Source organism: Pavona decussata, unplaced genomic scaffold (assembly GCF_977016875.1).
Source record: "Pavona decussata unplaced genomic scaffold, jaPavDecu1.1 SCAFFOLD_188, whole genome shotgun sequence".
NCBI classification, from domain to species: Eukaryota; Metazoa; Cnidaria; class Anthozoa; order Scleractinia; family Agariciidae; genus Pavona; species Pavona decussata.
Window position 1 is genome coordinate 347,042 of NW_028145597.1, and position 12,769 is coordinate 359,810.

At 39.5% G+C, this 12,769-nt stretch overlaps 3 protein-coding genes across 3 annotated transcripts in view; all 3 read right to left on the reverse strand.

Moving 5' to 3' along the window:
• The window catches only part of LOC146462426 (protein virilizer homolog), a 42,093-nt gene extending 33,920 nt beyond the window's left edge, over positions 1-8,173 (reverse strand). The window contains exons 1-5 of the mRNA XM_085085660.1: positions 8,060-8,173; positions 7,666-7,778; positions 1,596-1,682; positions 1,426-1,474; positions 343-882 (exon numbers count right to left, since the gene is read on the reverse strand). Of these exons, the coding sequence (XP_084941786.1) occupies positions 343-882; positions 1,426-1,474; positions 1,596-1,682; positions 7,666-7,778; positions 8,060-8,128 (858 nt within the window). The 5' untranslated portion in view covers positions 8,129-8,173. The remainder of the gene's footprint in view (positions 1-342; positions 883-1,425; positions 1,475-1,595; positions 1,683-7,665; positions 7,779-8,059) is intronic.
• Positions 4,330-5,064, reverse strand: LOC146462427 (uncharacterized). The gene is made up of 2 exons (XM_085085657.1): positions 4,711-5,064; positions 4,330-4,641 (listed from the first exon to the last, which is right to left on the reverse strand). Exons 1-2 carry the CDS (start codon positions 4,990-4,992, stop codon positions 4,330-4,332), a joined length of 594 nt encoding a protein of 197 aa, XP_084941783.1. The 5' UTR covers positions 4,993-5,064.
• A 1,932-nt stretch (positions 8,174-10,105) lies between the features above and the next one.
• Positions 10,106-12,723, reverse strand: LOC146462428 (uncharacterized). Its single transcript, XM_085085663.1, has 2 exons — positions 11,218-12,723; positions 10,106-10,637 (listed from the first exon to the last, which is right to left on the reverse strand). Exon 1 carries the CDS (start codon positions 12,598-12,600, stop codon positions 11,566-11,568), a length of 1,035 nt encoding a protein of 344 aa, XP_084941789.1. The 5' UTR covers positions 12,601-12,723; the 3' UTR covers positions 10,106-10,637; positions 11,218-11,565.
• Positions 12,724-12,769: the final 46 nt, after the last annotated feature.

Here is a 12,769-nt window from a genome sequence, read left to right on the forward strand (position 1 = left end):
CACATAAACCAAAACACACAAATTATTAGGAGTCCAGCAGCCTGTCAAATACATGATTGTATCAACTTCAGAACATGGGCAGACAAAAATTGGGCGACCACATAATTACATTGCTTGTGGGCCCTGAACAACTAGGCTTCAGTCAGGCAACAGCGTTGTTTAGAATTGCAATTTCCCGAGCAAGACATATCAACTTACTGTATGATTGGAACAATGATCAAAGCCTTATCCACACCTTTGGCCAGAAATTGACAAGTGGCTGTCCAAAATATCTCAGTCTTTAAGTCAAAGTGATTCATGAAATGTATGCATGCACATGCATACAAGACTCAAGTCACATACCTCCTCTCTAGGAGACCCAGGTGGGGTTGTTGGCTTAGCAACAGTACTCTCACCAACAGTAGCTGTAACAGTCAAGGGTGGTGTTGAAGGTGACTTTACCCGTGGTGGCGACTTCAATGGAGTTCTCTCTTTCTCCCTTGCACCTCTTCTTTCATCCCTTGGTGCCATCTGTCCTTCATGTCTATCCCTCACTTCTGTAGATCTCTCAGAGCCCCTTTCATCTGTACCCCTCTCTCCTGGACCTAAATCAGGAGGGCCCCTATCTGCACTCCTCTCCCTTCTTGTAGGTCTTTCTAGTCCTCGCTCATGAGCTCTTTCAGCCCTCTCAGGCACTCTTTCAGAGGGTACCTTTTCCACTTCTCTGTCCATTCTTTCAAGGTCTCTCTCAGGCGCCCTGCTTTCAACTATCACTGGTGGCCTCTCAGCCCTTGGCTCTGGGCGTGGTTCTTGAGGACGCTGATTGACATCAGTAAACAAACCATACAGGCTGATGGTGATTCTGTTGTACCACCCACGCAGAACAACAACATCAGTTGCACCCTGGTGACAATAAATCAAATCAAATGAAGGAGTTCCACAAATGGGACAGTTGGCAAAGGTGCTAATGCATTTAAGCCCTAATTGAAACCAGCATCTAATTTCTCCTTAGTCAAGAATAGAAATGGGTATAAGGACGGAAATGATCACCAAAAAATGTTTTGATGTTTAAACAAATTCTCCCCACCAGCACTCTAACTAATAAATGAACAAAGTAATGAGAATATGTGCATTGACATTGGAATGGAATGAGACCAGATTCTTGAAGCTCTCGGGAGTTAAGAGGCATCCAAAGTATTGTTCCTAGCAACAGGCTTTGGTATTATTAGAATAGTACTTAAGATCCATCATCATTATTTTAAGATGGCTTATGACAACTTCCAGCACTCTTCTTTAGTCATGCAATTAGCACCAGACACAACTTTTTGCAAAATTTAAAAATTTGTTGGGATGGATTCAGAGCCAAGGGCTTGCAGCAAAAAAGTGATGGAGGGTGTTACTTTATTCCATTGGCAATGGAATAAATGAGTGGAAAACAGAACTTGCCTTGGAGTATGTAACCAGTTGAAAGTTGTTTGGTTCCTTGTACTCAAGCCTGCAAAAACAGAATATTAAGAAAGTGGAATGTGAGTACAAAGTTACTTTTTTTTTCACCTACACCAAGCAAGCATAAATTTAAAAAATAAAATATCCTTTATGAGAAAGCAATCACTTACTGTCCAAGTCTTTCAAACACTACATCAGATGGTCGGTCAAGATTTCGAATGAACAAGTCCAGTTTAAAAGAGGGTGGATGAGTTTCCCTGACAAAAACGAAGCAAAATTTTAGAAAGCAGGTAAATTACAAATAAAACAAATGCTGTTAGCAATAACATTTGTGAAAGTTCTATGTTTGGTTTTATAAACAGAATTGACAAGGTAATTTGTCCACCGTAAAGAGATTTGAAAGATGACGTTTTGAGGTGACATCTTGAGCATTAATTAGCCTTTTGTCAGAGTGAAGGGCTAATTTATGCTCTAAACGTCAGCTCTTGAATCTCTTCACAGTGGTCAAATTACCTTATAAACTCTGTTGATAAAACCAAACATTTGTTTCCACTTCCCCACTGACACAGCATAAGAGTTTCTTTAGAAACTAACTACATGTACTCAAACTCTAAAATGCTACATCATGATCATATAAGAGTCATGTCACGAGTGAGAGACCTTGAAAAAATCTGATCCTACACATATGAAGGTCTTCTATTCACTGGTCTAATGTTTTAACCAATGAGCTCCTAGAAATGTCTGGTGAGTTGGGCCATTTACCAGATTCAAGCAGTTTGTATGCTGGTAGGATCAGAAATGCTGGAAGTATGTCTCATGTGAACCTAGTAAATGGCCTATTAAATTCAATACGAGACTCTCATTAGTTCAGTGTATCATACCAGTGCATAGAAGATGATGTGTTTGACCCATTTCAAGGAATTTTCCCAAGCTTGTAATACCATGAGCATTACATGCACATGTTTCTTGTTTCACTAACAGGCTTAAAATTTATCATATACCGGTATATTTTATTAGATGTTTTGGTTAGTAGTATCACTGTATTTTGATGATACTACACACCAAACCATCTAATAAGAGATTTGTTATCCAAATGCGATAAGTAGAAAAGAAAACTACAAGGGAAACCTGAATCAAGATGAGCTCACGTGCATCAGAAAACTGTTTTTTACTGTACAAATAACCGCAAAACTAGTTGAGTACAAATAACTGTAAGAATATTGTGCCATATTCATACTTGTTTTATGTACTACTCGAACAGTGCAAAGTGTAGTTGGATAATAATAATAATTGTTAATACTTATCAATCCAATCAATCCATCAATCAATCAATCTTTGTTGTTTATACACAAAATCGTATCATGTTTCATGGTCTTCCCAGGAATCATGTAAATTTAGCCTAAAATACATTAAGTTACCTAACTACCTGACCTAAAGGATAAACAGGGCTCGAAATTGCGACCAATACAGTCGCATTTACGACTTAATTTTTGCGTTTGCGACTAAAATTTCCGGAGGAGTCGCAAATTTGCGAGTTGTTTTCGCATAGACAAATAACGATTAAAAGTCTAGCTATCGCTACTTTGCCACATTTTTTTTGCCAAACTAAATACATAATAAAGCGTCTAGTTCGTGTAAATGTAAATAAAACGAAAATGTAATAAACATGATAAGTAGGATCTTTTATAGTTGTTTTTTTTTTTATGAAGCCATTGCGTTACACTTTCTTCAACACAGTGAGGATGTCTTATGTTTCACTTGCAAGTGGGGGGGGGGGGGACAGGGGGGTCAGAACCTCCCGCCTCCCGTACCTTTGCCTCCCGCCTCCCGCCCTTTTTCGCGTTTCTCCCGTCCCCTAGTAAATTAGAAGGCTTTAAAACCCATATTAGTCATAAAGCTGTACCAGGACATACCATTCGTAGGCCTTTCATTCTTTTTTTTACTATATTTATTTTGATTAACATTAACATTATTGATAGGTTTTGTACTCTGAGTTAATGAAATTTTGACTAACATAAAGACTTTTGCTCTTGAGCCATCGTAGCTTGATCAGAAATTAAATACAAACAGCGGTGATAAACATAATAAACTTGCGCATTTTATGTAACTTGACGTTTCATATTCTGCGTCAAGCTAAAATGTGCAAGTTTATTATGTTTATCACCGCTGTTTGTATTTAATTTTTGACTAACATGTTCGTCTTGTTTGACGGTTTAACCATTCTTTCAGTGTCAACAGTCTTAGTCCATCGTGCAGTGTAATAGTTGTTGCATTTCTTAATTATTCATTTGTTGGGATCATGTAATTCAAATAGGGACATGGCGAGCTGGCAGCCAAACGCCCCAGTTAGAGTTCAGTACGTCTGCCTAATTCACCTTTTCGGCGCTAGATTTCACGTGTAGTGTCACGTGACTTCTGATGTAAACAAACCGCGAAAGTTCGGACATTTGAACACACGCGTATCACACATTTCAGTGTACGAACATCATGGTCACGACTAAAAGATGTGCTTATGGTACTTGTAAAAATGATTCCCGATATCCGAAATCCTGGGAAAGGAACCCAAACGGTGATCCGGTAAAGTTTTTTCATTTTCCTTGCGCAGTTCGACAAAACGAGAGAAGGCAAAAGTGGATAAATGCATGCCATCGCGGTGACTCGTTCGTGTGTACGAAGGATAGTTTTATTTGTAGCCTACACTTTGTTGGTGGAAATGATCCAACGCTGGAGGATCCTGACCCAATATCCGCTGTTGCATGTAAGGAAATGGTAAGTTAATCTACTCATAATTTTACGGCACGATTTGTCGTTTAAAATTATTACTCGATACCGTGCGTAGGTGAATGATGATCACGTACATCCGTAAAATTTTTGCCCACGCTAGCTAGGCGGTTCAAGTTCCGGTTAAGAAATATCATCAGTCTGTGTGTTGCGGTTGATGTGAGTCGCGATCGGTTCAGGATCCGGAAACTCGTCGGTTCCCTCCTCGAATTCATGAACGCCTTCGTCATCAGGCTGTGCTGTATTCACGACTGGCTCTAACGACAGATCTAAAAGAGCCCCGGCAGCTGCATGTTCCGATTTTGATTTTCCAGAATGGCGATGAAGCGTCAAAAGGGTTTTAGCCACTGATCGCTCAAGACAAATTTTCTTGCCTCTCTCTCTGTTTGCCTCTCGTACACCGGATGCTTTTCGTTTACGATGGAGTCGCGACACCTACGCACGGTAAAAAATAATAATTCAAACGACAAATCGTGCTGTAAAATTATAAGTAGATTAACTTACCGTTTCTTTGCTAGCAACAGCAGATATTGGGTCAGGATCCTCCAGCGTTGGACCATTTCCACCAACAAAGTGTAGGCTACAAATATAACTATCCTTCGTACAAACGAACGAGTCACCGCGATGGCATGCATTTATCCACTTTTGCCTTCTCTCATTTTGTCGAACTGCGCCAGGAAAATGGAAAAACTTTACCGGATCACCGTTTGGGTTCCTTTCCCAGGATTTGGGATATCGGGAATCGTTTTTACAAGTACCATAAGCACATCTTTTAGTCGTGACCATGATGTTCGTACACTGAAATGTGTGATACGCGTGTGTTCAAATGTCCGAACTTTCGCGGTTTGTTTACATCAGAAGTCATGTGACACTACACGTGAAATCTAGCGCCGAAAAGGTGAATTCTTGGCGCTGTATTGCGGATCCATCGCATTTACTTGATACACTAATTATAATCTTGATATCTTTCTCGATATCCTTACTCACTAAAACTGCGTGAAAAAAATTGCTTTTAGTTCGGGAAAAGGTAAAATGAAACTTTAGGACCTACTTTCAATCCAAGTTTTAAATCTGTGGGTTACTGGTGGTGAATTCTAAGCTCGTTGCTACTGCTCTGAGGAAAGAATTACTGCATTAAATGCAAAAAAGCGTTCGAAATTAGGCAAACTGTTCATCAAAAAGAAGTCTTCATCAATGTGCCGAGGAGGCTGCACTGATCTCCTCCTACTCCTAATCCTACTCCTCTTTTCTATAAAGTCGTTCCTGGTTGCTTCCTGTGCTGTTTGGCTGCCTATTGTGATAGGAATCGATTTTGCCTTGTCCAAAACGAAAAACAGCGTCGTGAAACGAACCACTCCACACTCTGCACGTGCTCATTGAAAGAGCATCCTATTCACAAATTCCCATACACCATGCACCTAAATCTTTAGTACAGTCCGATTGACGGTCATTGGGAGCAAACTCCCAAGAAGGTCGTCCATGCCCCAGATTTCTCACTACCGTACTGAAAGATACTAAGAACTACTAAAATGGTCTTTGACGACATTGAATTTTTTTTTATATCTCTGATACTAAATTTACAAGATGCGTACTTGCTCGCCTTGCTCACCTCTTTTGAGACTTCTAACAACTTGCGCGGCACTCACACATGTGTTTACATGCCACGCTTGACATTTCATGAGCTATGACGTAACACAATGAAAGGGTTTCCAATTTCACCAGAAGTAACCCTGTTTATCGCCTGAGCACGAATTTTTGTGTGCCCTTGGATATAAAATATTGTGTAAAGCCTCGGAGGACGCTAAATGGAGGACAAATAACATTGTAAAACATTGTTGGGTTCTTTTTTTGATAGTATTCTAACGCATTAATAGGTAAAGAAATTCACCGTTTTGTATTGCTCTCCCGCTTCCCGTCCTCTTAGAACTCCCGCCTCCCGCCCTTTCCTCTCCCGTCTCCCGTACCCCTCCCGCCCCCTATTCTCCCGGGCTCCCGCCCCCCTGTCCCCCCCCCACTTGCAAGTTTGCGTTGATTTGGTTTTCAAGTGCAAATTGTTTCGTTGGTATTTTATACAAACAAGTTCAATGCGTTTGAAGGCGAAATTGCAATGCTTTGCAAATGAAACTTTCCGATTAAAATCTCCGGTTTTGAAGGTTGAGATGTAAGCGCGGCGCGGTATTAAACCTTTGACATCTTCGCGTTGCTGATATGCAAATTCGGTGCACAATGAACTGAAATCAATTCTGAACCAGAACTACACAGTTTACGCCAGCTCTTCAAGAACGTTAGCGTTTTCGATTTTCTTTATTCGCAACTTTGTTTTTTCTTGGTAGAAATCGTATTTTCTTGCAACCACAAAGATTGAAATAAGTTCGATTCCATAGCGGTAATTAGCAAAGCACGATACATGTCACGTATGCAAATTTGAACCGCGGTGAACTTGAAAAACATTGTAAGTTTCAGGATTTTCAAAAAGTGTTTTATAGATACAGGCACAAAACTTGACTTTAAAAAGGCTGGTTTTTTAATGAAGGAATTGTGTGTGTGCGGGAAAGTTTCAATTTCAAATTGATTTCCCGGCGAGTTCGCTTTGCGCATCGCTTTACAAACTCGTCGCTTTTACATGTAAAACGAAACCTTTGAAGTGACTGAAGACACGATTTTTGTAAAATAAATCATTTCTTACATTGTGCACGAATCGAAACCTTTGAACTGAATGAAGACAAAATTGTTTCGAATCACATAACTCTTACAATGCGAACACGTTGGCACGCGTTTTAAAAATGGGGCACGGATAAACGCATCACAAGACAAGTGCGCGAGAAACTCGGTTGTTTTCTTCTCACGAGAAACTCGGTAATATTCCAAAATTTCCGCTTTAGTGATTCTCGCGAGGCGAGATTCGTTCTGGTACACAGTCATTATTAGAGCTAGATAACGTGAAAGCTATTGAAGTAATAAAATCAAAGTGTTGTTAATCATTTGTGAGTCAGAGCTATTTATTAACTAATTATGGTTAGTTAGTTTTGCGATTAAAATTCGTGAACTTGCGACTAGATTTTCGTAGCCAGTCGCAAATGGCGACTGAATTTTTTTTTAAATTTCGAGCCCTGATAAATACAATAAAACTTTTCAAATAGAAGAAATAAGATACTCGCACTTACTACGCAACTTCAGCAGTTACGAAAAGAAATAAAACTTTTAAAGTTAATTTTCACTGAGTAAAATGGTCACAAAAATCTTTCCAATTGAATGAAATTTCAAAATGGTTTAAATCGGACCGCTCCCTAATCTCTAAGAGATCCTATTCCATACAACAGATTCCCTATAGTGTAGGGGATATAATCCAGTTATTCACAAGATAATAAGATCAACTACAGGTGTCTAGATCTCTCCCCTGGTTGCTTGTGAAAGACAACTAAAACTTCATGAACAGAATCCATGTGACGTCCAACATACCCCATTTTTTCTCTCTCACTGACTGCGGCATGAACCCTGTGTCCTGCAGGTATCACTCTCACTTCCTGAATACAAACTGGTCTTGGAAAACTTACCAAGTCGAGATGCATTTCCTAGATGGCAGTGACACAAATAGGATTTTAAAATATTGAAAATAAAGCTCAGTCTTAATAATGAATACATTCTTTGAACTTTTAGATAAAATTGTCAAGACTTTAGAGTTTGCCAGTGCGCTCCACTGTACCACTGGACCGACCGACACCATGCATGCATGTTTGCGAAGTGTAATTTGCGAGATGCAAAACGTTTCTGCGAAACATATTGAGCTCCAATCAACGAATTTCATACAGAATATAAAACTTTGACTTTCTTTACATATTCAAAGCCACCTTACCTCATTTTCTGGATGGGTAAATGTGTCACAAAACAACAGAACGGGTTCGACAACCTCGGGTGCCGCCATCTTGCTTCTCCCTACCACAATTCTTTGCGCGCATATGGTAACATCGTCCCCAGGACGTCTCCTCCACTTTCAATCGAGAAGAACAAGCGTTTTTTTGAGATAATTTTTTTTTCGCACACACAAAACAATAACGCCTTTTCTGCAGGCCACCTTTACCCGACTCCATGCAATGGTAGAGTGGTCTTATCACTCTGTAATTTTGGAGGGTTTTCTTTACCATGACCCTATTTCAGCCTAGCCACTTCATAATTGGTCTGAAAATTTCAGACTTTCAGGCTCTTAAAATCTATACCCAAAGATCACACCCCTTGTGGCGGCACATACCAATATAGCTAAGAAAAAAAAGTGCACCATGTCCCATCAGCTACTTTTCAAAGTCAGCTTCACTTCTCTTTGACGTTAGCTCTCAAGCTCACTCCATGCACCCCTAAGAAAATATTCCTGAGCTCAGCTTTCGGCCTCATCACTTTCAAGTGCCTTGACCTTTCCCTTCCATTTCCAGGGTGGTACCTTGTTTAACAGGATACCCCACCCAAAGAGTGCCTTTTTCATCCCTGCAGTATGCAAAAGCATAGCAAACATTTTGAAGTGTTGCAATACCGGTAGTAGATTGCAAGCTAGCCTTGCCTCATGCCCGGAACTGAAGGAACTTGTATTATGCAACAGGAGGGTGGCACACTTAAAATCCTTAACCCTTCAGTGGTCTGCCTACGTAGCTGGCTCAATAAAAAATATAAGGCGTGAGGAAGAGGGGCGCGTGATGAAGGGAGACCCCTGAGCGGCAAGGGACTTGGAAGAGGCTTGCTTTAATGATGAATTGAAAACAGTCTTCTCTACTCTTAGTGTCAAGGAAAACATCATCGCATATTTTTTATTAGTACGTTTCTTTTATTCTGCACCACAGTGGTTACACCACCACCACAACATTTTGTTAACCTTGAAAATCCATTAGGATTCCACAAATGATCTTGATGCAACCCAACTTTGCATTTGTGGGTTCAATTGTAAAGCTCAATGAAACATGTGGCTTCAAACAGACAAATCGCAACAAACATTACACACCAAGTGGTGAAAATGAAAGCCAAGCCAATTCAAAGAACAATCCTAGGCCAGGTTATTCGAAGAGAAGGTAGCTCTATGCAACGGATAAGTCATAAAATGAATTTGGTTGGAGTACATTTTAACCACTGGATAGAGTTATCTGCTCTTTAACGGCCAGGGCCAAAGTTTTATCCAGCTGGATTGACATTTAAAAAGAAACCAAACCAAACAACCAAACATCAAATTTAAATTAGAATAGGGTGAAAAAAATACAAGTACAACTTGTCCTCAAATTCTGTCGGGAAACCAAACTACCAGAGACCTGACCCAGGCTGTTCAAAGAGCAGATAACTTTATCCAGCAGATAACTCACTATCCAGCGAATAAAATGTGCTGGTTGAAGTACATTTTATCCGCTGGATAGGGATTTATCCACTGTATAGTTATCCACTCTTTGAACAACCAGGGCCTGGTGTTTAACTACCATACTTCTCCCGGTAACTTGATGCATCAAATTAATTCCTAGTGAGCAAAAAATCCTGGTAGCTTCCGCACTGCTGTGTACATTGCAGTATAAAGATTAAAGGGTTTTTTTTTTTATCTAGCGGATGCTTTGCTTCCCCTTCTCCCTTTCACTGGAGATAGTAGAGAGATTTTGAATTATTGTGTTTATGGTAAATGGCAAACTTGCCATTCAAGTTGTTCTTTTCTCAAAAAAAAAAAAAAAAAAAAAAAAAAATTTGTACATAGATTATACTAGTGCAAAATAATTCTGGCCTTCGATGCTAAAGCAAAACAACTCAATAATACTGAGAAACTGAAAACAGCGATCGGCAAATGTAGGATAAATCATGGTCATTTCTGTCGTTGGCCATAAACATAATAAATCTCTCTATTATTACTTGGTTGAAAATCAAACAAACCAACACTATGATGTAAAATAGATCTCATTTAATCTTCACTATATACATTTTTTTGTGTAAATACAATATATTTCTCTTTTTTTGGTTATTTTAAGAGTTTCTCGGGACATGCCACACATATTAATGGCAAGTACAAATCTACAAAATTTAATGTAAACTTCACAGAACGTAAACTTCCCGTAATACTCAAAAGATTGTTCAATGCAATACAAAAACGAAAATCAAGTCAACTTGAATATTACTATGTACACTGTTTGCATGTGATATACATCTATAAAAAACTTAGAAAGCCAATTAGCAATCAAATCATGCTATCTTTTGTCTGTTCTATTTTTTAATTACTCATTTAAACTTTTTGTGACCAAAGCTTTTCCAATAATCTTTATCTTGATATTTGAGGCTAATAACAACTCTTCGACCAAACGTTGTCTTGCAATATCTTCTTCTGCAATCTAATTTCTATGTAAACTAACCTCAAATTTCATTACCTACATACAGAAGTCCAGAACGGGCTCTCCAAAGCCTCACTGATGCAGATGACACAGCTTTAGTTGCATGAAAGGAAAAACCACTGTTCGTCAGTTACAATGCTCGTTCACACTAATGAATAAAACTTGACCTTTCAAGTGTTTAGAAAAGCATACAGGATGAGAATAAAGGATGGCTGTGCTGGCTTTTGGATTTTTCTTTTTTATTCAACTTGCTTTACAAGGGTGCAGCAATCACCAAATATTTCTTGGTAAAGTTACAACAAAAATTGTGGGCAAAATGGAGATGGAAAGAGTGCATAAACTCTCTCTAGTTATCAGCTTGCGTCCGAGTGACTTACATAATACACAAATTGTTGCAGAAACAAACTTCAGTGGGAAATATTAAAGAACGGAATAAGGTTTAGGGGAGCACAGCACAACCAACCTTTCCACTTAACAAATTGTATTTTTTTCCAGCCAAATAATATAACTACAATGTAAGAATTTGCCAAAAACATTACATAAAAAAATGCTTAACCACTTCTATATTTTCTCGAGGATTAGAACTTGTTTTGGATTGTAAGAAAAATGTACCAAGCTTGTCTAAACTTCTCAAAAGGTCAAGTTTTTAAATCCCAGGAATCTGATACTTTACCATTTAGATTTAGAAGTCTGTTCTGTATGCCATAGTGTCGGCAACTTGTGGCCTGCATCCAACCTTGATCTGCACCTGAAAAGGAAAAAGAAAGACGACGAGTGCGTGCTGCCAAATATTCATGATAATTACACAGCCTATACCGTGGCAGGTTCCTTTTTGTGTTTTTTTTAGGTGTTTTTGCTTTCATCGTTTTGTCTTCAACACGGACCAGTTTAAACCTTAACTTGGGTTCAATCACCATATACTACGACTCACACTCCACTGCAATGGCACTGTAGTTTCTTTCTGCTATTTAAGGAGAAATATTATACTTGGCCTGTGATACGGACATTTTGTTTGCAAATTTTACAGGAATCCACTTTGCATTGCTTTCTTCTCACACTTTGCGCACAACTCCAATGACACTTTGCCATTGTTCACATGAAGGCAGACACCACCAGGGGTAGTACCACGGCTCTTTTTACTGGGTGTGGCATCCACGACGTCCTCTGGTTGGTGAGCATCTGATTGCCTTTTTCTGCTTCTTGTAACATACTGCCGTTCTCCCTGCTTCCCGCTGGTACTTTCCCGGTCTGTTTCTTCCCCTTTACTGCCTGATGACTGCATGAGCGAAGATGTCAGCGCGATTCCAGGTGTTGCTGCCACACTTTTTAGCAGAAGTGAAATCGTGCTTTCATTGGCAAGAACACTGCGAAGATATTTCACCTCGTCAGATAACTTGATCACCATTTTGGACATACTTTCATTGCGTGTTTTTAAAGTCTTGTTCTCTTCTTTCAATTTAGCAACGTCACTCTCAAGTCCTTCCACGTATTTCTTCTTCTTCTGTCGGTTTTCTCTAGCGGCAATAGCGTTCCTCTTGTTTTTTTCAAAGATGGCCTGCTCGGCATCATCGGATAACTGCTTCCCTTCCCCTTTGGCAAACTGAACATTCGCTTTTGTGGTAGGGTTGAGCACTGAAAGAGTTCTAGAGTCTCTGTTGTTTGCTTCTTTTATAGATGGCAGTTCGTTAGTGGTGAAGTTTTCGCTCAGAAGCGCTTCCAAATCTTTCAAATCTTCATCATTCAAAGTGAAATCTTCAAGTTCATTCCTCCAAGATGTGGGAAAATCCGCCAAGAAATCTTCCACGCCAGCATCCACACCGCTATCTGTACTGTGGGCAGGAGACAAAGAACTCGCTATTACATCGATGTTTGCAGGCTCGTTAGAAATATCCTCTCTGATACACAACTGCTGCTTTCTCTTGTTGGCGTGGAGTTCATCGCAGTTGGCGTCCATATTGTTTGCTCCTTCACAATCCGTTTGTGGCAGAGTAATGTTCTTGTGATCTTTATCAGAAGGCATCACTGCGCAGTAATCGTGATCAATAGCAAAAGCCATGCTTGCTTCACAAATCTGTATATCTCTTTGAGTGCAAAAAACGTGAAAACTTCTCAAACTCCAACGCAAACCTCACACCTTTCAACCTCCCTTCGAAACGTATCTATAACGTTTTCACTCCACGAGGCGTAAAATAAAAGAAGACAATGACGTAATGCAACAACTGCGC

Excerpts from the sequence above, each read along its gene's own strand:
- LOC146462427 (XM_085085657.1), bottom strand. The coding sequence starts at position 4,992 with ATGGTCACGACTAAAAGATGTGCTTATGGTACTTGTAAAAACGATTCC. Across the intron at positions 4,642-4,710 it reads CTGTTGCTAGCAAAGAAACG|GTGTCGCGACTCCATCGTAA; the intron begins GTAAGTTAATCT and ends TACCGTGCGTAG.
- LOC146462428 (XM_085085663.1), bottom strand. The coding sequence starts at position 12,600 with ATGGCTTTTGCTATTGATCACGATTACTGCGCAGTGATGCCTTCTGAT.